We start from the raw sequence: 24,601 nt of genomic DNA, 5'->3' as shown, positions 1-24,601 counted from the left end.
TGCACCAGCCTGTGCTTTGCACATTCATAAGGAAAGAGATCACAGAATTGAAGTAACAAAGTTCCTGAGAAATGCTAGATGGCAGCAAAATTACTGGAAGATGATAATATTCAACAAAAAAGTATTCAAAAAAAGGTATTCAAAAAAAAGGGCTTTCTAAGCCAGCTGTTTGATCAGCCCTGCCAGATAATGGCTCCATTTTCTTCTGTTTCAAATAAAATTAACCTCCTTTTACAGCTTGCTAAAAATAGTCATTTCTTTGCAGCCTCAGGACACAGTGACTCATGTGATAGCGAAGAGGAAGAAGTTGAATTTCTTTAAAATTCAGGCTCAGACAGGAGGGCTGCTGCAGGCCGGCTGCACTCTCAGCTCGCAGGTGTGGCTCTGGACCATGCTCTCAGCTCTGGCCCTGTCCTCACCAAGGCAGCTCAGCAATGCTTCTGGTGGTCAGAGGGAATCTCCTGTGTTCCAGTTTGTACCTGTTGCCTCCTGTCCTGGCACAAGGTACAGCCTTTGGTATTGGCTTTGGCAGATCACATCCAAGGAGGAAGATGCTTCCCACTGTTGAGTGTGAATTGCACATTCACAAGAAAAATAGATCCATTTCACAGCCTTTCAATTCTCGGTGTTTAGCTCATGACGAAGTGCAGCTTAAGGACAGAAAGCAAGTCATGGATGAGACCCACTCAGGACTGTCTTTTTGTGATTTCCAGCGGCTCTTCTGCAAACACGTGTGTTAGTGTGTCCATCACACCACAGCAGGCCACTGCGGAGCTTGCACCTCAGCATGAATTGGGCCCCATCTCATAGAATGATAGAATAGCTCAGGGTGGAAGGAACCTTAAAGATTATTGGCTTCCAATCCTTGCCATGGGCTGGTTGTCCCCCCCCCCCCCCCACCAGCTCAGGCTGCCCAGGGCCCATCCAACCTGGCCCTGAGCACCTCCAGGGATGGGGCAGCACAGCTCTCTAGTCAGCAGTGCCAGGGCCTCACTGCTCTCTGAATAAAGATTTTTTTTTCCTGACATCTAACCTACATTTCCTCTCTTTTAGTTTAAAGCCATTCCTCTTTGTCCTGTCACTATCAGATAGTGCAAAACCTGAGTTCCCCTTCTGCTTATGAGCTCCCTTCAGGTACTGGAAGGCCACAGTGGGGTCTCCCCAGAGCCTTCTCCAAGAAGCAGCAGCCTTCTCCCAGCAACCTTCCCTGGCCTGGTTCTCCTTTCTCATCTTTGAAGCTCTTCATTATCTTTCTCTCTCCTCATCAGCACTTCCAAAAAGATTCTTTTAATTTTAATGTAAATGATGTTGGTTACAAGCTTTTAAGATCACGTATTCATACTCCAACAATGTGTTGATAGAGGAATAGCAGAAAATGGCTCATGGATGTGCATATGGTATCTTGGTTGCTGAGCAACCTGTTCTTGGTTCATTTAGCATAAGAATCCAATTTCAAATAAGATATTTGGGACCCCACTTGACTTACTTTGCAACAGCCAGTGTAACATGCAAGGATGAGTTGAGCAGGAAATTGAATCAGCTTTTCTTGGGAAACAGAAAGCTTTGCAAGAATGTCTCATCTTGAAGGACCACATATCTGAAGCATTGTTTGCTAATTCCCATATTGGGTAGGTTTTAAACCCCTACTTATATACAGCTTGTCCGGGAGAAGTGGTTTTCATCTACAGTTCAACAAAGCCACTGTTATCTTACTTAGTGGTTGCAAACTTCCCATGTTTGTATTAATAGCGTCCTGAGAACTTGTACAGCTTGATCATATTTGCTGTTACGATGATGAGCTTGTGTTAACTGGTTTCAGTAAAACAGAAGCTTTGGTGTAGAGGCAGCAAAATATTTTCTGTTGCTAGAAGGGAATAGTCTACACCACTAGAAAAAGTTCAAGGCAGCCATGCTGAATGGGGAAAGTAGGTAATGGAGGTCATAGCCTCTTAAAAGTAGGATAACAGTGCTCTTTTTTGCTCCAGTCTGACCTAGATGACCCACTGGGCAGTCTGGCAAAGTGGGCTATAGCTCAGAGGGCACTGATACAGTGATTCAGCTCTGCTTTCAACCTGCGCTTTGGCCAAGGGCTGTTAAGTCATCTCCCTCACACAAACTGTTTCTTCCAGGTATTTGATGCAAAATGAAGGCTTTCAAAGACTTGATGTCCAAAAACCCTTCCTAAAACCAGTGATGTACACCATTAATATTCATCTTGGAAAGCGTTTCTTTTTTGAAGGTTGACCAAGATGATTGCTGGCAAAAGCAAGCATTTAAAACTAAGAGAAACCTTCTGAGCCTTGAATAGCTGTATGGAGAAGAGGTTATGTGGGCAGATACCCAGTCTGTACTTTTTTCACTACTTTAGATGTGTTACGTGTGACTCATAAGGAGTATTTTACAATGCTGTGGGGCTGTGACAGCAGGCAGTGGTCACAGTGAGTTGTCTCCTGACTACTTGTTTTCACGCAGTGGATTCTGGTCAGTTCAGAAAACGAGCAAAAGCATGCATGACTGCATTCTTCATCATTTAACAGCTAATTACTCCAAAGTAACAAATTTAATTGTCAGGAGAGAGTTTGTTTTGGAACATCTTTCCTGAATAATCACTGCTGATTTTTGCATGGTTTTGTTTTTTTTTTTCATACTCTAATTTAAAAGGGAAAGGATGTTCTGAAGACACAGAGCAGTTATGCATTTCTAGTGTCTTCATTTCCCTGTGTGTACATCTGTGGCACTTTCAGACCCACACTGATCTTTGTGTATGTGGCCGCTATACATAAGCCTGCCCGGTAGAGTCACTGAGGTATTTAAGGGTCATTTGTTATGGAAAACCTCAGACTTTTATGCTTGGGACATGAAATACTTGCCATGCAGATCTGATAGTGCTGTTGATGGGTAACTTATTAAAAGTGACTTCTGCTGCAGTGTCATTAGCGACCTGAAGAAATGCACAACCATAGTTTGCAGTTACATGGGATACAGCTGTAAAGAAGCAAAGAAGAGAGGCAGGTCCCTTCCCAGCTTCTCTTTGTCAGTGGCAACAGATTGAAAATCTCCACAACTCCATTTCTTATCCACTATTAAACAAGAAGTCCGCTTGCTCTTGTTAATCTCTGCCTATTATCAAAGAACATGTAATAATTGTTGGGCTCCAGCTCTTCTTCTAGCTGCAATTGGCACACCAAGAGGTATATGGCATGCTTTGTTCTTTTCTGGACTTGGCAACTGAACAACATAGTATTTTTGTCTTTCTTTTTGGATGGAGTCTTTACCTGGGCCTTGCTGGTGTATCTGGAGGGTGACTGGGCTTTTCAAGCCACTGGCAAAACAAGTGCATGTACTCTGCTAAATGCTTAGAATCTGATTAGGCTCTTACATTGAAGAAAATGGCTTCTTGATTATAATTTCTCAGGTGTGGCCTTTGTGCACATAGTGGTAAGGACAGCTTTTTTTCCTCCTTTGCTTTCAAAACTCCTGTTCAATCCAGCAAATTGCCAATTTTAGCATTGTGCCACATTTTTTATTGTTGTTGTCCACATATCTCTAATTGGACCAGTAATTTTCTTTCTGGCCTTGCCAGAATTCATGCCATTTGTTTGAGCAAAGCACAAGGGATGCAAATCCAATGTGGGGAGATGGCTTCTTGTGTACTTGACTGTAAAGCATGCAGGTGGCCTTGGGAAGAGAACCAAGCCAAGGCCTTTAGATCTAACTTGCAAGATAAAGTGGGCTAATGTATTATTCCTCAGACTGATTGAATTGTATGACTCTTCTGCAGGAAAAAAGAGTCCAAGTCTCTCCACCATTAACAAGAGGACCAAGTGCCTTTATACCTGAGAATGAGGTAAGTTTGCAGTTAGCTGGGCTGACTGTGAGGTGACTCTTAGCATGGAAATACTGAAGAACAGTTTTACCATCCTGCCTGCCCAGGGGAACCTGAATGAGTCCCTTTGGGAGCAACAAGAATGGTTTAAGAGAAGCAAGCTCCAGCGGATAAGAGCCAAGCTGCCCTTTCCTGCATGTGCTGACAGTGGAGTTGCTCACAGTTGCCCACACTCCCCATGCCAGCCCTGAGTGCTGCTCTGCTCTTTCCACAGGGGATGATCCGTTCTTATTGTTAATGTCAGGCCTAAGGGGAGACCTGTCCATACTGCAACAGAGCATTATATAGCTCTCAGGGCAGTACCTGACCTTCAGTTTAAGTCAGCCTACAAATATGACCAACTTCTGAGACTGTAACTGTGGTTCTTAAGAGAATTTATGGTTGAAAGGAACAGTTTGATTTCAGCCTGAAGATTTCTGTGCATGATTTAGTGTTCAGCTTAAGCCTTGATTTGCACCTCGCCACAGTAAATAGAAGCTTTCCTGTGCAGTAGTTCCCTTGCCCTGAAATTAATCTTCACAGAGTATTATTTATTGATTGACAAATTGTTTGGGATGGCAGATTATAAAAATAGGGCCTTTTTTTTTGTTTGCTTTTAAATACTTAGTAAAAGCAGATCATTCACATGCTATAAGAGCCAAAAAGAAATTTTTGAAAGGTAAGATATCTGCTGTTCTCTGAGTCTCTGTTTATACATGGCGAAGATGTGAATCTAAAAACAGAGTAAGAGTAAAGCCTGGCAACAGGAAATATAATGAAGTAAAAAGAACCCCAACAAATATCAAAATGAGCCTTGCAGACTGGAGAAAGAGGAAGCAGAATGAGTTTCAGCCAGCCCAGCTTGTGAGAAGTACTTCCTTTATGTATATTTCTCTTGTTAAGAGAAAAATTGCATGAAAAGGAGAAATGTGATTGTAATTAAAATAACAGCATACAACATTTTGAGTGGGTTCTTAATGAATTTATTTTACAACTGATACGCTTGGTAGTAGTTACTAGCTAAGGGTACAGGAGGAAAGCACTGAGTAGTCTCCAGAAAGGAGCAGCAGTAACTCAGGGCTGGAACCTCCCTCTACCTGTAGGAATGAAAAGTTACTCAGAATCATAAACCAATTTTAAATATTGTTTGTTGAGCAAACAACTGCTTTTTTCCCCATTCTGTGACATTAAGTAATATAGTAGGTAGGAAAGGTGTGGTTAGAGCCTGATCGTATGTTCAGTGTCTCACAAAGTTTGGTAAAAACACAGGTCTTATCAAAGTTTGGTTTATTTTCACAATGTATATGGGCAGGTAATGAGGAGGAAGTACATGTGCAGTGTGAAGAGATTTGCAATATACATAGGGATAAATCTTGGAAGCAATAATGCTGCATACTGCTGCGCCTTGTATTGCAACCGTGCAGTCCTACAGGAGTGTATTTCAGTTTTGTCAGCAGAATGTTTTCTCTTTAACTTCTGCTAAGATAGATGGAAAATGCTTGCCTAGCTGGAGAACAGCACACCAGCAACACAGCAGGCTGAAAAGTAGAATTGCCTCAAGGAACTGCCGCATGAGACAAAAGTCTCTTACACATCAGGAAAGTAAAGTTGCTGAAGAAATTGGGGGATTCCTTAAATGGAGTGAGGGGTGTAAAAAAACTAAGTGAGATAGACTGATTTCTAACTCATGAATAAAACACTGATGGCAAAAACATTCCAGAGAAAAACCAAATTGACATGATTTCTGGTGCAAAGCAAAGAAAGCTGTAATAGTGAGGAGTGACACACACAATAATAACGGGGTTGCCAAACTGCTTCTCCACTTTGTCTGTGGGCCCGTAAATTCAAACCGGGAATACAGTCGTGAGAAATGAAAGGTGGTATGTTCATAGAATCACAGAATGGCCTGGGTTGAAAAGGACCACAGTGATCATCACGTTTCAACCCCCTGCTATGTGCAGGGTCGCCAACCACCAGACCAGGCTGCCCAGAGCCACATCCAGCCTGGCCTTGAATGCCTGCAGGCATGGGGCATCCACAGCCTCCTTGGGCAGCCTGTTCCAGTGTGTCACCACCCTCTGAGTGAAAAACTTCCTCCTAATATCTAACCTGAACCTCCCCTGTCTCAGTTTAAAACCATTCTCCCTTGTCCTATCACTATCCACCCTTGTAAATAGCCGTTCCCCCTGCTGTTCATACGCTCCCTTCAAATATTGCAAGGCCACAATGAGGTCTCCCCACAGCTTTCTCTTCTCCAAGCTAAACAAGCCCAGTTCCCTCAACCTTTCCTCATAGGAGAGGTGCTCCAGCCCTCATCTTAGTGATCCTCCTCTGGACTTGTTCCAAGAGCTCTGCACCTTTCTTGTGCCGGGGGCCCCAGGCCTGGACACAGTGCTGCGGATGGAGCCTCACAAGAGCCGAGTAGAAGGGGACAATCACCTCCCTGTCCCTGCTGGCCACCCCTTTTTTAATGCAGTCCAGAACACAGTTGGCCTTCTGGGCTGCAGGCACACACTGCTGGCTCATGTCCAGCTTCTCATCCACCAGGACCCCCTCCTTCTCCACAGGGCTGCTCTCAAGGAGATCTTCCCCCAGTTTGTATAAATACCTGGGATTGCCCTGGCCCAGCTTGGTGGAAAAAGATTTGGTACACAATATGTTCATCAGATCATCGCCAAGAATGAAAACATACTTTGAATGGAGTTGCTCAGCAAGAGTTGTGTCTTCTTGGTTTTAGGCACGTTTTCTGTCTCTGTACAGTAAATCTGCTAAAATGGCTTCCCATTTCATAGTGCTTGCAGCAGTAAGCTGGCTCGTCTAAAACTGTGCTATTTCAGGATAAATACTGGGTATTTTAGCCTTTTGCTTGTAGCTTCAATGGTGAACATGTTTAAAATGGCAGTTCTTGGTGATAAACACTGAGTAATAGTACTAATACTGTGTCAGGGCTTGCAGTTCAAGAGCTGCTTGCTTGTATTGTTTCATTTCATCTTGTGCCCAAGGTTTGGATCAGCTGGAATAATTAAAGAACAGTTTTTGTTTAAAGAAAGCATTAAATTCCTATTCTAAATAATACTTGAATGTTACAGACAAATTAGCATTTGATCTCCTCTTCAATTATACAAACCCAGCTGTGGTAGACTGCCAGACTGTTTCTGTAATTTGGTTACGTAACCCCACTCTTCTCCATTAGTTTCAAAATTGGTTTTAGGGCTGAGTGTTTGGGTAGTGTGTGTCTCTGCAGGTTGACATCCATAAAGACTTTACTTTCCATTTTTGCTCACTTCCAAGTCTCCACACAAATTTTACATGAAGCATCTGAGAGTTTAGCCGTTTTGGAAAGCTCTGCAGAAAATGTTCTGGGTTTTTGTAGTCAGTTACTAGAACAGCAGTCATATGGTGCTCAGTATACGAGTAACATCTGCGTGCATGTTCACTTATTAACAGGCACATGTATACATCTAGATCTTCAGAAGTTTTTTACACAAGCCAACATTTCATACTACAGTATGTTTCTCTCCAGTATCTTAAGTTTCTCCGTCTTATTTTGCAGGTGATGCAAGCAAATGGTTTGGATGAACGTACTAATCTTCTTGTGGAAGAATACTCCACATCTGGCCGCCTGGACAACATCACACAGGTCATGAGTATCCACACGCAGTACCTGGAGTCTTTCCTCCGCAGCCAGTTCTACATGCTGCGCATGGATGGGCCCCTTCCTTTGCCATATAGGCACTACATTGCTATAATGGTACGTACCAATGAGCTAGCCATTTTCCCCCATGACCTTGACTTTCTTATTAAAAAAAGAAAAAGGAAGCCTTTAGAAAGAAGATGCTAGTATGTTCTAGAGATCCCCTGCAACCTCAATTAGAGCTTGTGTTGCAAAGTAATCACACTTACAGGAGAACCCTCCCTACTGTGTAGAAATGCTTTGCAATATAAAACATGGCCCTTTGCAATCAAATTGTATTTTTGTTTTGTGTTAATATCCTGTTTCTACCTGCAACAAAATCACATTACTTGCTAATGTGCTGATCTTTTCCCTCTGTGTTTAATTATCTTAGGCCGCTGCCAGACATCAGTGTTCCTACCTAATAAATATGCATGTTGATGAGTTTTTGAAGACTGGTGGGATTGCAGAATGGTTGAACGGTTTAGAATACATTCCCCAAAGGCTGAAAAATCTGAACGAAATAAACAAACTCCTTGCACACCGGCCCTGGCTGATCACGAAAGAGCACATTCAGGTATCTGTTGAATTGTGCCTTATAATAGCAGTGAATGTCCAGTAATAAGAACTGCTGAGAGCTAAGCTGTGTCTGGTTAGACTTTTTTTACCTTGAGTTAAAACATTCGGGGAAGTTCTAGAGCATCGAATAAGCCAATAAATTCTGCTGTGTGACAAAGGCAACAAGATCTATTTTTTAGAAGTAGCAATGACTAAAATAACCCTGGGAGAATCGAGATGATATATCAGGCCTCTCTCTTTTAATCTAGTGAGTGTTTGTGTGCGAGAGGAGTATGGTATTTATTGGAAGAAAGGAATTGATCCCTTTTTAAAAGTCATGCATAGCATCTTATACAAAAGCTGGGGGCCAAAAGAAATTTTATATTTACACTTTTTTTATTCTCATTTCAGAAACTTGTCAAGACTGGGGAAAATAATTGGTCTCTTCCTGAACTGGTGCATGCTGTTGTCCTGTTGGCACATTATCATGCCTTGGCAAGTTTTGTATTTGGTAGTGGCATTAATCCAGAGAGAGATCCGGATACATCTAATGGAGTCAGACTTATAGCAGTCAACAACTTCTGTGTCTGTGATCTTGCCAATGACAACAACATAGAAAATGCATCCCTCACAAGTAGCAACTTTGGGGTTAGTGTTGCAAGAAGATTCTTTTTGCTTGCCTCTGTTTTGCATTAGAAAGCTTTCTTCCATTCTTTCCTGTTTAAATTTCAGGGTAGTTTGAAAGTTTTTGTCTATTTTCTGAAATGCTTGGGTCTGGTTACTCTTACATTAGCTTTAGCAGTTGCTGTGTAATCCTTTTCAAACCACACTGAAACAGAGGATGATAGTTAAAGTAATGTGATTTTAATAGCTAATCTCACAACCCATTGAGCAAGACTAAAACTATGCTTCCAGTTGGAAACTTAAAGTGCCAGTGTCTGCAGATGGCGTATCACTGATAAGAACACGGTGTTACCCATGTTCCGACCATGTGGAATGAAAAAAGAAATGGGAAGAAAGCAGCAGAGGTTGCATTATTTGTTTTGACTTCACGGTCTGTGATCACAAAGCAGGTTGATTTTGAAAAACACTTCCATGTGGCTGAGAGGAAATGTCTGAAATAAATGGCATGGTTCTTCATGCAGGTGTTCTGGTCTTGAGTGAACCAAGAGAGGACTTAACATAAATGCATTTTTTTTCCTAAAATTGCCTTTGAAGAAAAGCCCTTGAATTAATATCAGTTGGTGAATTAGCCCCATCTCCTTTATGGAATATAAGGATTGTGAGCAGAGTCAGTAGATGCATTTTTCCAAACCAGCAGTCAGCTTGCAATGTGAGTTTGTGATCCATCAGTTCCATTAGCGCATCCGAAGCGAAGTTTTTGGGCTGTAAGACATGCCAGTTTAAATCACCACAATGTGTTACTCTGCATTGGTAGTGGGCAGAGGGCTGCTGCTGGCTGTAGGTAGCTTGGTAAGCAGGCAGTGCTACACTGAGAGACATTCACAGTTAGGGGCAGAAAGCTGGAATCAAGAAGAAAAGGTGGAAAAGAAAGACCAGGCAGTTCACCTTGTGGAAAATGGTGAATGCAGATCACCAAGCTCCAAACTTTGATGTATTTCTGTTGAAGAGAACAGTTTTCCACACAAGAACAAGAAAAAAGCTCCATGTAATAGTTGTTCTGAGCACACAGAATGGATAGAAATTAAAAAAAAAAAAAAAAAAGGAAAACTCTGTTTTTCTGTCTCAGGTTGTGTTCCTGTATTGCGCTGTATCTCCTCAGTAAGATATTTTGTATTACCAGTAGATTGAGTAAAAGTACCATAAAGGTTGGCTTCGTATGCATGTAGGGCATTTAGCTGTCTTTTCCTGAGCAATCTTAATGGGGGAAAATGCACTTTAAGCAACCGTGTTCTCCATGTTCAAACACTGCCTCTTCCACTGTTAATCGTGCTACAGTGTGCTGTGATAGCTGAGAGCAACACCTGCCTCTTTCCTTCTCCTGATTTTCTGAAAGCTGTTTGTCTACACTCTGTATTACACGAGGAATTCTGGCTTAAGCTTTCATATTTGCTGCTCTTTTTTTTTTGAGAACGCTTATTGTTGAGCATGAACTGTGAAGATGACACACTGTCTGTCTTCTGATTTTAAAGAACGTCTTGATGTTTTTGCAGATTGCAGATTCCTTAAGTGAGCTGGAGGCCTTGATGGAGAGGATGAAGAGGCTGCAAGAAGATAAAGAGGATGAAGAAGCCTCTCAGGAAGAAATGGACACTCGCTTTGAGAAGGAGAAGAAGGAGAGTCTGCTAGTAATTAGTGGAGGTATTTATGTATTTATGCTTTTTCAGTTTAAGTTGGATTTTTTGGGGGCTTTGCATAAAATAAACAAAGAGTAAAGTTCAATGCCTACAGCATTTTTGCCCATTTCTTTGTGCTGGATCTTGGCTTAGTAAAAGCGTGGTAAGGTTCACTTGGTTCGTCTCTTTAACCTTTCCTTATTGGCAAATACCAGCATCCATTTTGCTTCTTGAAATTTAGCTTTTGTGTGTTTAGAAAAATAAAACAAAAAAAACCCATAGGTTTCTGTAAGAGTTTGAATGTAAACTCCACTTTCTTTATATGCTCTGTGTTTTCAGATTTATTCATTCATGCCTCCTCTCTAACTTGCTGTTTTTAGTGATCATTCTTCTGTGCTTTTCTGTTACTGGTATGATGTCAGAGATTGCTTAGCGTTCAGTTTATTTCAGACTATTTCAATTTTCATTTCCAACAAATGATGCAATGAAGTATTCTGCACTGACACCAAGGTTTTTTTTCCCAGTGCTTTTTCCCAAAGCATTTTAAGAAGATTGTTAAGACAGTCAGAATCTCCAGCCATCTCTTTATGTTAGGGGTTGCCTGAATATCATAGCTTTATCTCTTTGAGGAACAACTCATAAAATGTCACAAACTGTATGGACAGTATGAATTTAATGATATCAGTCACTTCAAAGAGAATCTGGTAAGAAAGCCAAAAATATGCACTAGTGGTGAATTGCTTCTTCTTGTTCAGAATACTAGCCAGAACAAACACATCTGAAGTACTTCAGGTTTTGTGCACCAAGCCCAAAAGAGAGGAAGAGTTCTGCGAGTTGGCACTGATTGTTCTGTGGCTTTCTAAGAATGTCCAAAAGCTCTGAGGCAGATTTCCACCAACGTCATTGTTGGATGTTCAGAAGCAGACATTGTCCATTCTCACTTAGACAGACTCAACTGTGTTGATGAACTGAGACCCACTGCGGTTGCATTTTCAAATTTGGACTTCCGGAAGTCTCTGCCACTCAAGCTTTTAAGCATGAGGTGTTGTTTGGGCTAGGAGGGATTTTTTTTGCTAATGTTGCTGCCAGTCTTTCCTTTGCTGGGTTTGAGGTGAGGAGTCTGCATGCACCATGTCTTGTATCCTTCCACGGAATCCAGCACTGCTGGGGAGAGGGGTGTGTGAATGCAGGTGTTAAATTCTTCACTGAGGATTCGCTTTAGCAGATGCTGCTCAATCTTCTTCCTACGCAGTTATGTTTTGATTGTTTAATGAGGCAGAGAGGAGATAAAGCACTTCTGCAATTCTTAGGCTAACCGACTTTGTAGTGGACATATGGCAACTGTTCTGTCGATGCACGTGGAAGCAGGCCAGGATTGTAACATCAGGGTCAAATGCAGTCATCTATGCAGTAGTCAACTTCTGCAAAGGTAGTTACACAACCAGACCACCTGTTTATTCGGGAGGGAAAGATTGATTCCTGATAGTGAACCACACTTGCTTAGTGACACATTTTGGAGCTCTTTGAAGATGCCTGGTTACTGGGGCTTCTGGCAGAATTTCAGCCAGTGCTATAGAGCTCTTCACTTTCATGTAATTTTCTGTTGATATTTACAAGTGCAGAATTGCATTGCTCTCTTGTTGTTCTTGTTCTGGGTTGTTACAGATCACAGCTGATGTAATTCTGGACACTGTACCTGCTCGTACACAATCTGCTCAGCATAACAATCTGGTTGTCAACAGGATTATTTTTCTGTCTCTTATTCTAATCTAATAACTTTACTAACAGGATTCATCTTGTCTAAGATACCTAGCCTGTCTCAGAAGTGAACTGAAAGAGGAGGACCTCTCCAGAAGTTTAGCTTATCTCTTCCCATCTTGGAGAAGTAATCTTGATGTCCAGTGTAGGCTGATAAGTAGGCTCCAGGAGAAGGATGGACTCCGTAGAAGATGAAGATGGACTTTTTTCCTTCCTTCATACCACACTTTTCCTTTGCACATTGTTAAGTTGCCTTCTAGCTGCAGTAGAGTGGTAATTTGAAGTCAGAGCTGACTCCTGTGCTTGCCTAAAGCAAAGCGTTTTGCTGTTTTTTTCTCACAGCATTTGATGATGAAATAGTTTCTACAGATGTCTCCCGCTACGTTGAAGATCCTGGGTTTGGGTACAAAGACTTTGCACGGCGAGGAGAAGACCATCTGCCAACATTCAGAGCTCAGGTAGCGTCTCTTTAAAGCACGTTCGCTCAAAGGATATATGCAGCTGTCATTGCAGGACAAGGTGAAGTAGTGGGGCATGTTTGTTACATGTGCTTTTTCGTGTTATGGTCCATTAAATAATTTGGAATCCTCTATAAATTTACCAGCAATGAGTCTTTTACAATTTGTAAATCTCAAACAAGAGGAGATTTCATTTTCAGTCGTATTCCAAGTATTAGCAGAATTAATACTTGAAAACTGTAAAGCGTATCACTTAGTCTGGAATAAAAGCAAAAGGTAAAAAAGAAAGAATCCTTTTCTGTCCCTCCAAATGTGAAAGAGACCATACTGCAAGAATACTTTATTCCTGCCATTTGTTTCAAGTGCTCTCTGCCTGGAGTTATCAGTGAATAGATCTGTCTGTGTCTGTGAGAGTGATTGGGTGAAATCCTTCCTGCAGATGCACCACAGCACTGAAATTTGAATGTCTGAAAAGAAAAAGAGTTCTTAAATATGATTACTGTAACACTGAGGTTTCTGACTCTTTATGAATATATAAATATTCAGTGCTGTTGAAAGAACTGTCTTCTGTCTGTACCGTGTCTTACATATGGTATCTTTGTCCATGACCAGACTCATAAGCCTTTGTGTAATATATGATACAGCAGAGACCTTCTAGATGGTTCTGTTCCAGGTTATAGAGTAGATTCATAAGCAGTCTAGTGATAAATTGTAAGGAATGGAAGAAATCTTAAACCGAAACAGAGAACTTCAAGTAAATCACAGTAGGTGCAGTATAACTCCATGGTCAGAAGATGTATCCAAGACTTTAAAATAAAAAATCTGTGATCACTTTCAGGAAATGTATTTAGCTATATAGCAGCCATTGCTGGTCTGGATAATTTACTCTGTGGTCTTCATATGAGTCTGAAGTAAGTAGATACTGCCAAAAAGAATAAGGCAGAGTCAGAGCCTGTAAATCAAACATACTGCTTAAATACTTTAGGAACAGCAGGCTCCCATGGAAAAAAACTCAACCAAAGTTGAAATTGGAACTAAAATGTCTCTGCTCTTAAATCAACAAGACAGCTTCTGGCCTGTATTCAAAGGAGTCACCTTAGCAATTTAACTTTATTAGTGTGGCCTACTCCAAAGTAGTTCGATGTACATACCCACAGCATCCAAATACTCTGCTATTAATGCTGCTTAAATTGAAGCAGCATCACAAAACTCTGCAATAAATCCAAACCTTATTCTGTTGAAACAAGACTATCATTTGTGTCTGTGCATTTAAATTCTGTGATAGAAAGAGGTACTTCACACACAGCAGAGTGTCTTAAAACGTTACCACGATTGCTATAAATCAGCTGTTGTCAGTAAGCACTGCTTTGCCCCATCCTGGGGTTTCTGTTTTTGAAGCATTTGTGATGTCCCTTGGATGTACTTGACATCTCTGCAGGGCCAGGTGGATAAGGCATAGCTCCCAAATTTTGTGGTTGTTTGGACTGGCAACTGGAGGTCAAGTGGGACCTGGAGCATTTCAGATGTCACTGAATTCCAATTTTAAGCAGCTGAACGTTATCCTTCTTGATACTTCCCTTAGTCCTAATCAGGGATTCAGTCTGGTAGATGAGCTCTAAAGCAAGTGAGTGAAGCCCTTGCCCCACAGTACTTCTGGAAAACAGCCAGGCAAGAGAAGGATGTGGAGATGATGCCCTCAGTTGTAGAGAGTCCGTGATGGAGTAACGGAACACTTGCCAAGGATGTGGGCAAACTAACATGTTCTGTATAACCACAACATGGAGAGTGGTTGTATGCTGCTCTAATGCATATAGGGTCATTCTCCTCTGCTGCTGATGCCATGCCGTCACCATGCAAAGATTTCCTATTCCTCGTGCAAACAGGCATACTTTTGCTCTTGCAATCTAGCTGCTTGGCTAGGACCTGGATTTTATTACTTTGTTCAAAGATTTTTCAGCGCTTTGCCCAGTGATTGTACATCCTGGATGGAAGTGCATACTCTGCTTCTGCTTGGAGTTAAGCACTAAAACCCCCTAGAGGAATAAATTTCTAAGTTTTGCAAGTCTATCTTGTTCAGAATGGCACTGGTCAAAGCAGCAGAGCAGTGAAAAATTGCCCCTGCACTTCAGAACAGGCTTGGGGCTTTTTTCTCACATAGGATGGTGATAGCCAACCAAAGATGGGCAGTTGTGATGTGACTCATGGAGAAGGAGACCTGGCAGAATGGAGCAGGTGATACCAACGAAAGATTCAAAATGAAAGATTCTTTGGAGGAGAGCAAAGCTACTCACAGACAACAAAAAAGTGTTGAGCTGTTGAAAGAATCACAGGGACTTCATGTCCCTTGTATATTTATTTCTTTCCTTTTTCTCCTTCAGGACTATACTTGGGAAAATCATGGCTTTTCCCTCGTGAACAGGCTTTATTCTGACATCGGGCATCTCCTCGATGAAAAGTTCCGGATGGTGTATAACCTCACGTATAACACTATGGCAACACATGAAGATGTTGATACAACTACATTAAGAAGAGCTTTATTTAACTATGTCCACTGTATGTATGGAATCAGGTATGGAAGAAAACCCCTGGCTAAGGAGTACATTCAAAACTGTCAGCACCAAATGAAAATTGAATGGTGTGAAAAGCATCATCTTAGACTCTGGGTGTAGAGGTGGAGTTAGTACCTCAGTCTGGAAGTTGAGTGGTTTCTCTGCCGTGTCAGTAAAGCTTTTACTTCCAGTGAATTATGATTATGAGTCATATGAATGATTATGAATCGGGTTGAAACCAGCCTGTATTCTCTGCTCGGAAAAGACAGCATCCCAGTAGTGAGCCTTTCCCCTGTTAGCAGAATGCATTCTAGCATATATAACAAGTGCTTGAATTCCTAAGCATAAGAACTTAATGTTGCAAAAGATCAGAATCTAATGCTGCAAATGACCGTGCTTTTAAGAATGCCTGTCCAACAGAATTCCTGCCTTTGTTATGTAGGTATGATGACTATGATTATGGAGAAGTTAATCAGCTACTTGAACGCAGCCTGAAGGTTTACATAAAGACAGTGACCTGCTACCCAGAGAGAACTACCAAGCGCATGTACGACAGTTACTGGCGTCAGTTCAAGCACTCGGAGAAGGTACGTGTTGCACAGCCAGACTGGCTGCACAGAGGCCCACATGCTGTTCATAGATGAAACTATGGTGACTCCCTGCCTGTAGCAGAGGGTCAGAATTAGAGGATCTTAAATTCACTTCCAGCCCAAACCATTCTATCATTCTGTGACTCCTAAAAGTGGCTGTATTTCCCAAACTGTTTGTAACTAGAGAAAAACAAATGAGATTAATTCATTGAATGTTAAATATCAATCTTATGAAAATACTTAGTAGTGTGCTGGTGGTATTGATCGTTTTTTTGTGTTTTTTCTTGCTTTGAGTGACTTCTGCATAACATTGAACTGACATCTGTAATAGAAAAGTGGATAAACTTGGGAATGCAGATGCAGATGCAGTCAACCGTGCCAATGCTTTGGATTTGTGGATCAAAAAAGAGCTTACTCCATATAAATATAATCTTCACAGTGCTTTTCATCAGTGAAATTGTCAACATGTCTTCAGATATCTAAGTTAAATATTTCCTGACAGGTTTAGTGCTTTCATGCCTGCCTGTCCGGTGTATAAATTGTTCCTTATTCTATGTTCCTATATGGCATTCATAAGTGGTAGAAAACCAAAGAAAGTATGATTCTTGAAGAGCTATGCCATTAGGGTACAGAAGTGGTTTTGTTGGGACTTTTCAGATTGAAGGTCCCTTAAAGCAGGCAATGTTAGTTCGTAGGACATCGTCCCAAAAGGAACTGGAGTCTTGCAGCAGGAGCAGGGAGAAAGGACCTCATTTCTTGACGTGATACTTTGCCAAAGGTTCCAGATGGTGGCATAAATAAATGAAATAAATGATCCTGCATTCAGCAGTGAACTGAACGTCTGATTTAATTTCTAACAGGTTCACGTCAATCTACTTCTAATGGAAGCTCGTATGCAAGCAGAACTTCTGTACGCCCTTCGTGCCATAACTCGTCACTTAACCTGAAGCATTCACTGGGAGGGAGTAAAGGAATTTTTACTGAGTATGTAAAGACCTTTTGAAATAGATACACACCAGAAGCTGTTTGTGATGTAGCATCAGGTTATTCGATTCTATAGTGTCAAAGTTAAGCCGTGTTTCTTGACGGCTGTAATGTGCAATGACGTGTTTTATTTTCTTGATGCTTAACATTACTAATGATAACAAAAGTAACACTGAGGAGCACTACTCTGCATTGTTTCCGGTTGGATTTCTGCACGGTGGTCAGAATCCTAAAACTCTTTTTATTATATTCAATTCTAGCGCTTTGTTCTTTAAGCAAGGGAGTGAAGTGCTTAGAGACTTCTTTTCCAAGCAATCATTTTTCAGTTTAGTGGAGTCCAGCAGAAGATTGGTTCTGCCTGTTCTGAGAGCGTGCCACCAGCTCATAACTCTGACAGAGATGCACGTGCTGTGTTGCATTGAATTGCCCACTGGATTCTTCTGTGTCTCCTGGAGACTGCCTGCCAGTCACTGTCTTACTACAGCAATTGAAGGTGATGTGAAATGTGGATGCAAACCTTGACCACGCTTTAATGTGAAATTAATCATGACAAATTCTACAGCATGCTACTGAAGTGCAAAAGTCATCTGCTTTATCGTGTCTCTTCCCAAGAGGAGAGCCCTCACAATTTGCCATTTCAGCTACACTTACTGTGTTTGAATCATGCCTAATCTTGTTTTACTGACAACCACCCTCAGTTGTCTTTACAATGTCCATGCTCATCACACGTTGCAGTTTGTTGAGTTGGCACCTATAAAGCTGATACAGGCTGACCAAAAATAGGGTTGTGGGGTTCTTGCACTCTCTTCTTTCTCAATGTTTTAAGTAAGGAAAGTAAAGGAAGGCTAGCGTATCTGTTCTGTCGTATTGGATGTATAGGAATTTATTTCCCATAACTTCTTCATAGCATGAAATGTTCAAAGCTTAAAAAGTTTCTATGCATTAGTGTGGGTGAACAAAAGAAAAGTGCAATATTAAAAAAAGCAAGCTTTTTTCCCTATCATGTCACTGCTAAAGTGTCCTTCTTCTATAGCCATAAAGAAATTGTAAAACCAAATTTCTTTATTGTCTAAGGCCTAGCAGTTTTGTTTTAGCTTTTGTGGCTTAAGACAACCTGATACTGAGATGCCAAAGCATCCCCAAAACAAAGCATTCTTAGACAACTGGTAATATTGGGGAAGGGAAGAAATAAGCTGCCAAAAATGTCACACTTTTGTGCTGTTTTCTGTTGCTTTTGACTAGTTTTAAGAGCACAAAATGCTGATATTTATAGCTTTATTTTGTATTGCATTTAATGAACCAGTGAAGTGCCTAAAGAGATGCTTAAGCTTACCCAGATGGATGTAAGTTGTCACTGCATAAACTTTTCTCTCAGTTTGGACTTTCTGTAGTACTTAGAGGAGAGTGACCTTTCTTTCCGTTGCATACACGCAGAGCTCACTGGATAGATTTACTTTTAATATTCCGTGGTATTTTAGGAGATAATACAGGATTTCTATCTGTTGATGACAGAATAGTTTCTGAAAATGATAATATTACCGGTGCAGTCATACTTTTCATTGAGAAAATCGTGGACCAGTGTGCATCTGAAATGGGTTTCTTCCCTTTTCCCGAGGCAGTGCCGTGACTTCGCATGTCGGTTTACCCGCTCTGTCCATCTGCTCCAGCTGGGAAGGCTGAATGATTGTACACTTGGCTGCACTTTCCAGCTGCAGGTCCTGCATGTGGAAAGCTTTTGAGGAAGAAATCAGTGATTTTTCTTTCTTTTCTGAAATGTAATGTTGGCTATTTAGACAGCTGTCTGATAGACAGCATCAGAGTCTCTTCTAGAGAGATCACTGGGTAAAACATCAGGTGTGTTTATTTTTATAGCTGACTGCAGAGATTCCTCAGAAGCGTTAGGACATGAAGATATATGAACTTAGATTAGCTTTCTTATTCCTACCTATTGTAACTGTAGTGGCCACACCGAATGGCTTTTGTGCATACAGCAGGTCTTCTGAGAGGCCTTTTCATGCAATACTTCTTTCTTTTTCCAAGTGATGACAACTGTACAGTACTACTTTAAATTCCTTTGCTTTGAAAAGTCAAGTATTTCTCAAGAAGCACAGCTGAGCTCTGGAAAGGAGGTGAAACTGCATTTGGGTAAGGAATATGACCTCTTAGTTTCCCTTCAGAAATGCGAAGGCCCTTTGAGTAGGTTGGGTTTTGTGTTTGGAAACATGAGTGCCTTTACTTCTTTCCTTATGAAATATACTTGCCAACTCAGATGCCTTCTGAGCAAAGTACACGAGCAGATTTGAAATACAGAAACCATAAATGGATTGCTCCATAAAATTTGTAGTAAGTCAGAAATCTTTTTCTTTAAGTGCCATATCAAGTCACATATGGCCTGCGAGACATTCCGCTGCAGGAAATGTCAAGTAGTTTGCTATTCCTTTTTTTTTTTTTTTCTAATATTAAAAGCAAACTTGAAACTTCTGAAAATGTTTTGGATGTGGCATTTATTTTTTCCAGAGTATGGCATTTACAGCATAACAGTTTAGAGCTTAGTTTTTATACTCAGATTTATGATTTTTAATAGGCGTTTGTTCAGAATAGCTCTTTAAAGTCGTGCAGTTCTACCATGTGCTTCATGCATGCTTTGGGTCGCACTGTGCCAAATCTTCACATGCAAGTGTTCTTGGACTTTTTGCATTTTGAAAGCACTCATGAATGTGAATCTTCACGCTTTGATCATTAATATTATTCTGGGGAGTACAGTAATTGTTGGAAGTGTAGATAACTCTCCATCTGTGTTCCTTTATTGGAATTGATATTTACCAGCATTAATGTTAGTGCACAAAATCCCAGCTGTGACCATCGTAACACAAAGTGTGCAGTCTCCTGTCTGTGAAGAGAAAGCTTGTTAGGTACAAATTAAATAGCTAGCATAGGGAATGTAAGTAGGGAATGGAGCTTTTGAGCTGGGACAGCTTCTTGTCATTGCAGAATCACTGTAAAATGTGTGTTCTGATTGATAGAGTACATTATCACTGAAATTGTTCCTTTTTTTTCTTGGTAATGAAGAGAAATGGAAAAGATACTAATTGGGAGAAACATTTGCATTTTCCAGAATATTCTGCCCACAGCTGAACATCACAAGAGTGTCATCATGCTGGAGCAGAAACTATTTTAAACGAAGGTAGAATTTGGGAGATAGCTATTGAAAGTGGTGTTGAGATAGCCTATGAAAATTTTGGTAAGCTGTAGATGGATTTATTTTTAGTGGTTCAAAAATCCTAAAGCCTTCATTAAAGTGAAGAGGATGTACTTTCAGCTTTAAGAACTAGCAGATTGCCACATCAGCTTTTCCCGTGTATTAAAGAAGTCCTTAAAGCACAGGGAAATCCGTGATTATGAACAACTACAAATGTAGAGCTCAGTACAAATGTAGAACAGATTAGAGCAGAACACAGAAGAACACATTTTGCTTCTCTCTCACTTGAGTGCAGAAGGTCACAGCACCAGATTCCTCAGTAGTAGCTCTGTTCATAGCAATGCTGAGAGATGCTTTCATGGGATTGGGGAAGAGCAGCGTGTTGCCAGAATTTCAGTGGGAATTTAAGCAACTCAGCACTCGGCAAAATTCTACAAGGTGCCCACTTGCATTTTTGAGTCAGTTTTTTAAAGATACTTAATCGCCTACGATCAACAGAATACAAGCAGTTTCCATAGAGATTGAGGGAATAATATGAAGCAGATCCATGTGATTTGCAGCAATTGTTAACAAAATGGGTTTCTGGGGAGGCTTAAAATAGAGCAGTCTTTCCAAAAGAAGTTAAACTGTAAGCTGATGCTCTTGCAAAACAGGTTTTTGTTTCTCATGCATGTGTGTTTTCCATGGACATCAACATGCATTTCAGGTTCATATTCCAGAGTTTGGACTCCCTTTTTGAAGAGCTGGATTATTTCACCTCTGCTTGCAGAAAAGATCAGCTGCCATTAGCAAATGGATAGCTTGTGCCAGGACTTACGAGTTTTGGCCAGGTGAATGTATTCCAGATCTTCTTAAACTCAGCTGATTTTCTTTCAGATGCTTTTATTAGGTGTTCAGATTGTTCTCCCCTAAATAAGGGATGATGTTGCACAAAATAGAGGTGGGGTTGAATTCACAGTAAGGGAACTTTCCCAGTACTGATCTGAATATATCTGTTAGAATTGGTTTGCCACTAACCTGTCATTCCAAGAGCTGGACAAAAATGTCAATTTTCCCCACCTGAGCCTTAGATTTATTCTTCCTAATGTAGCCAGCATGGTATGGTGGTCTAAAGAGATGCACCCACCAGTTTTTTCACCTTTGGAAATTTTAAATGCAGCTTTTTATCTGCAGTTGAAAATTAATTTGACATTTCATACCTACTGCATGGATCACAGTGGTGGGAGGTGGAAATACACAGTGACATGAGGAAACTGGAGGTGCATCTTGAACGGTGATAATTTATTTCTTAGAGCAAGTTTTCTTGCCAGGCCATCATGCAGCTGCCCACTCAGTGCACATCAGATCTCTCTTGTAGACATTTAATTCTGCTGCTGCTCACCAGGGGCAAAACCTGTTGTTTTTCAGCCTGCTGCCACCACCCCACCTTACATGCTTCCTATCATTCTAACTCACAGCCCCCAGCAATCTTGCAGAGACAGCCTTACAGCCATAACCCTGTAAAACAGTGTAGAACAAGGTGCACTTCTTAACATTACCATTCATTGCTGAGTTCAGAGGACCTTTCTCCTGTTCAGAAACACTTAATTCCAGGATCAGGTTATTTCTGGGTAGGAAATATCTAGTGTAAAGTATGGCACTTAGTACTTGCTTAAAACATTGAAGTAGTTTTTGCTAGTATTGCATCATGTTCCATCTGTGGAATTAGAGGAATAATCCAGTGGATCCACTGGCAGAATGCTTTCTTTGGCAAAACACACCTGTTTGAGCCTTGGAGCTGGGCAGGCTTCTTACAGGGAGTTGTCATGGGAATTCTGAGTTGCTCATGTGCAGCGTGGATGGGTGCAGGGCAGGCACCAACAGGGCCTCCCAAGCGGCGTTCCCCATAATCGGACAGACACAGGTGGCCTTCAGAACAAATGGGTTTGGGTTTTTCATTTATTCGAGGGATAACTCTGATTACAAACTTAGTTACTTGAGGTGCAGACACATTTGGATGTTGATCAGAGTCCATGGAAGGTAGGAATTCAAATTCTGCCCTTGTTACAGTAGGTAGAGCCAGTATTTAAGTTGCCGATGAATATACTAAATGCGGGCAGAAGCTCTTGCTGTAGGAATCAAAAACGGGCTTTCTGGAGGGGATGCACCTGGTACAGGAGGATGTTGACACTTTAGTCAGTTAGAGAAGCTTCACTGATGTGTCTGAAAGGTTCATATGCATGTCCATGCGTAGAGGAGGCAGTAAGAAATACCTTCTTCCAAGATTTTCTCAAGGATGAAACCCCAAGCTGCTCTGGAAAGCTTTTTCCTTTTCTTTCTCCACGGATGGAGAGCAGAAGGGAACCTTTCTCATGTGGCTGCATAAAGCATGCTCCTCATTCACCACTCCATGCTCATGCCCTGCCACCAGATGCAAACCAGCCTTCCTTTCTGCTTCCCTCCTCATCCATTGCCAGGCCAGTGGGGCTGCGGAGGGCTGGAGGCCCAGAGAAGTTGTGGATGCCCCATTCCTGGAGGCATTCAAGGCCACGTTGATGGGATCCTGGGCAGCCTGATCTGGTGGATGGCAATCCTGCCCGTGGCAGAGGGGTTGGAACCGGTGGGCTTTAAGGCGGCCTCCAACCTGAGCCGTTCTATGATTCGGCTTTCCTATGAGACACTCCAGCATCCAGGGCAAAAAGATGTTCCCACAGGGAAACCATAATGACTAGGCTGCATCCCTGGGACTCTGTGAGGAGGCACAGGCACCAATATTCCACGGCTATTGATCGGAACTGGATATAAACGGTAGCTTAAAAAAATAGGAATTCTGTAAACTTGAAATCTCTCAGTTTTACCCTTTCTCCTTTTGCTGGAGAGCTATATAATGAATGTATATGCTTTATCTTTCTATCTGACGTAACTGAAAATCAGACTGCCAACTTCTTGTTTTGTATTAGCCTCTTTTTTTTTTTTTTTAAAGGAAAAAAAAGTTTGTGAGCAATATATGTAGCATGCTGTGAACGTCTGTTTTGATCTTTATAGTTACTCTTTAATTCATCAGTATTAACACCAGTTCTTTTTTGTGTTTCCCTTGGTACTTTGTATGCAGTGTAATCAGAAGCTGTGATGGGCTCTGCAGTCCCGTGCTTTGTTACTGTAACTCCTTGATTTCTATGAAGCACCTGACTGTGGGCCACTGGGCGGGCAGTGCGGCCGTACACCACTGCCACTTTTCAATCTCTTGTACTATGTATAGTTTTGAGTAGAATAAGCTTTTTAACAGAATATTGATGCGGTTTATGATTCACACCGGCTGCGAGTGTCTGGTGAGTGAGAGTCTTTGTATTTATAGTTGTTGGGGGGGGGTTGTTTTGTTGTTTTGTTTTGTTTTTTTAAATTCATAAGGTAGCAAACTTGATAAACATAGCCACTTTAAACTGCTCGTGCTAAACAGACCCTGCTGTAGGTGGAATACCACTGTCCATGCAGGAGGAGCTCTGGCAGCGCTGAGCTGGCAATGCCCAGCCATGCTGAGCCATGCCTGCGCAGGCCATAGCTGCAAGGCCCGGCCCTCCTCGCCCCAGCAGGTCACTTCATCCCCTCTGCACACAGCAACCCAAGTGCGGAGGAAGCCTTGCTGGCGAGGAGGGACAGACAGGCAGACAGACAGATGGCCCAGCGCTGGGTCAGCCTGCCAGGCCAAGGTGGGGAGCGTAGCTCCCAGGCCTCTCTGCTGTACGCAGATGGGCTTCTGGTCCGATGGCCACAAAGGCTGGCTGCTAAGGGCAGGAATTGCTCCCCGTTCGGGTGGTTGTCCAGAGATGGCCTTGGTCTGAGCCTCCCATCAGCAGCACGGTGCAGGGCCACCCCAGCAGGCAGGCAGCTCCCTGCTGACTGCAGCTCTCCCGTCTGGACAGGGAGCGCCTCGTTCCGTGGCTGCTGCCAGCTCTGCCCTGTTTGGGGACAGAAGAAGAGAGACAAAGCTCTGATCCTGCTGCTCCGTCCCACCACGTCCCCTGCAGCTCTGCTCTGCTGGGCGATGGGTGGCACAGGGACACGTCCCCGCATTGTCCCTTGGGCTGCCGCCTGCCCTCAGCTCTGGGCAGAGCTTGCAGGGTCTGTGCTGTAGCGGAGGTTTGCCTGCAAGGCATGGCAGCTGCTAGGAGCGAACTGTGGGTGTCCACAGCAGCTTTTACCATTTTTTGTTCTATTTTTGCTGATTGGTATATCTTTTTTTTTCTTTTTTTGTTGTTGTTGCAGAGGACAGACTGACCTATTGGGATGGGTTGATTTTTTTTTTTTTTATTTTTTTTTTGGTGCGTGTGATTTTGTTTTTTTTTTTAGTTTTTAAGTTACCCGACTTGAATTTATCTGAACAGATGCAGAAGGAACTTTTTTTGTGAGTTAAGAGACAAAAATGCATTTTTAAACAAAGGAATCATGTATTAACATTTTAACAGCAATTCACAAATCTGCACTTTTTATGAGGTTTTGAAAAATCTATTTATAGGTACGGAACAATGGGGTTTGTTTAAAACTGTATTGCATTTATACTTGCTGAAATTACTTTCATTGTTATCAGTAGGAATTTCATTGGTTAAATAAAACTGATAAAACCTGCCTCTTCTTCAGTGCTTTATTTACCGAGTGCTCAGGACGGGGTCAGCAGAACACTTGGGGAAAGCTCT

General features: G+C 41.8%; 1 protein-coding gene across 4 annotated transcripts in view; it reads left to right on the top strand.

Annotated features, from left to right (window-relative positions):
• SESN3 (sestrin 3) overlaps positions 1-24,601 on the top strand; it is a 44,984-nt gene that overhangs the window by 19,488 nt on the left and 895 nt on the right. The window contains exons 2-11 of one of the 4 annotated variants that reach the window (XM_042862504.1): positions 3,782-3,847; positions 7,419-7,616; positions 7,933-8,115; positions 8,508-8,744; positions 10,271-10,418; positions 12,494-12,609; positions 14,988-15,178; positions 15,601-15,745; positions 16,609-16,732; positions 18,352-24,533. In XM_042862504.1, coding sequence (XP_042718438.1) covers positions 7,422-7,616; positions 7,933-8,115; positions 8,508-8,744; positions 10,271-10,418; positions 12,494-12,609; positions 14,988-15,178; positions 15,601-15,745; positions 16,609-16,695 — 1,302 coding nt within the window. In that variant the 5' untranslated portion in view covers positions 3,782-3,847; positions 7,419-7,421 and the 3' untranslated portion in view covers positions 16,696-16,732; positions 18,352-24,533. Of the gene's footprint in view, positions 1-3,781; positions 3,848-7,418; positions 7,617-7,932; positions 8,116-8,507; positions 8,745-10,270; positions 10,419-12,493; positions 12,610-14,987; positions 15,179-15,600; positions 15,746-16,608; positions 17,733-18,347; positions 24,534-24,601 lie in introns of those variants that run through there. The other 3 variants (XM_042862505.1, XM_042862503.1, XM_042862506.1) reach the window with 3 other exon arrangements.

Source organism: Lagopus leucura, unplaced genomic scaffold, assembly GCF_019238085.1.
Source record: "Lagopus leucura isolate 7727_CA_CO unplaced genomic scaffold, USGS_WTPT01 Super-Scaffold_702, whole genome shotgun sequence".
NCBI lineage: Eukaryota > Metazoa > Chordata > Aves > Galliformes > Phasianidae > Lagopus > Lagopus leucura.
This window is presented reverse-complemented; position numbering and strand designations above follow the sequence as displayed.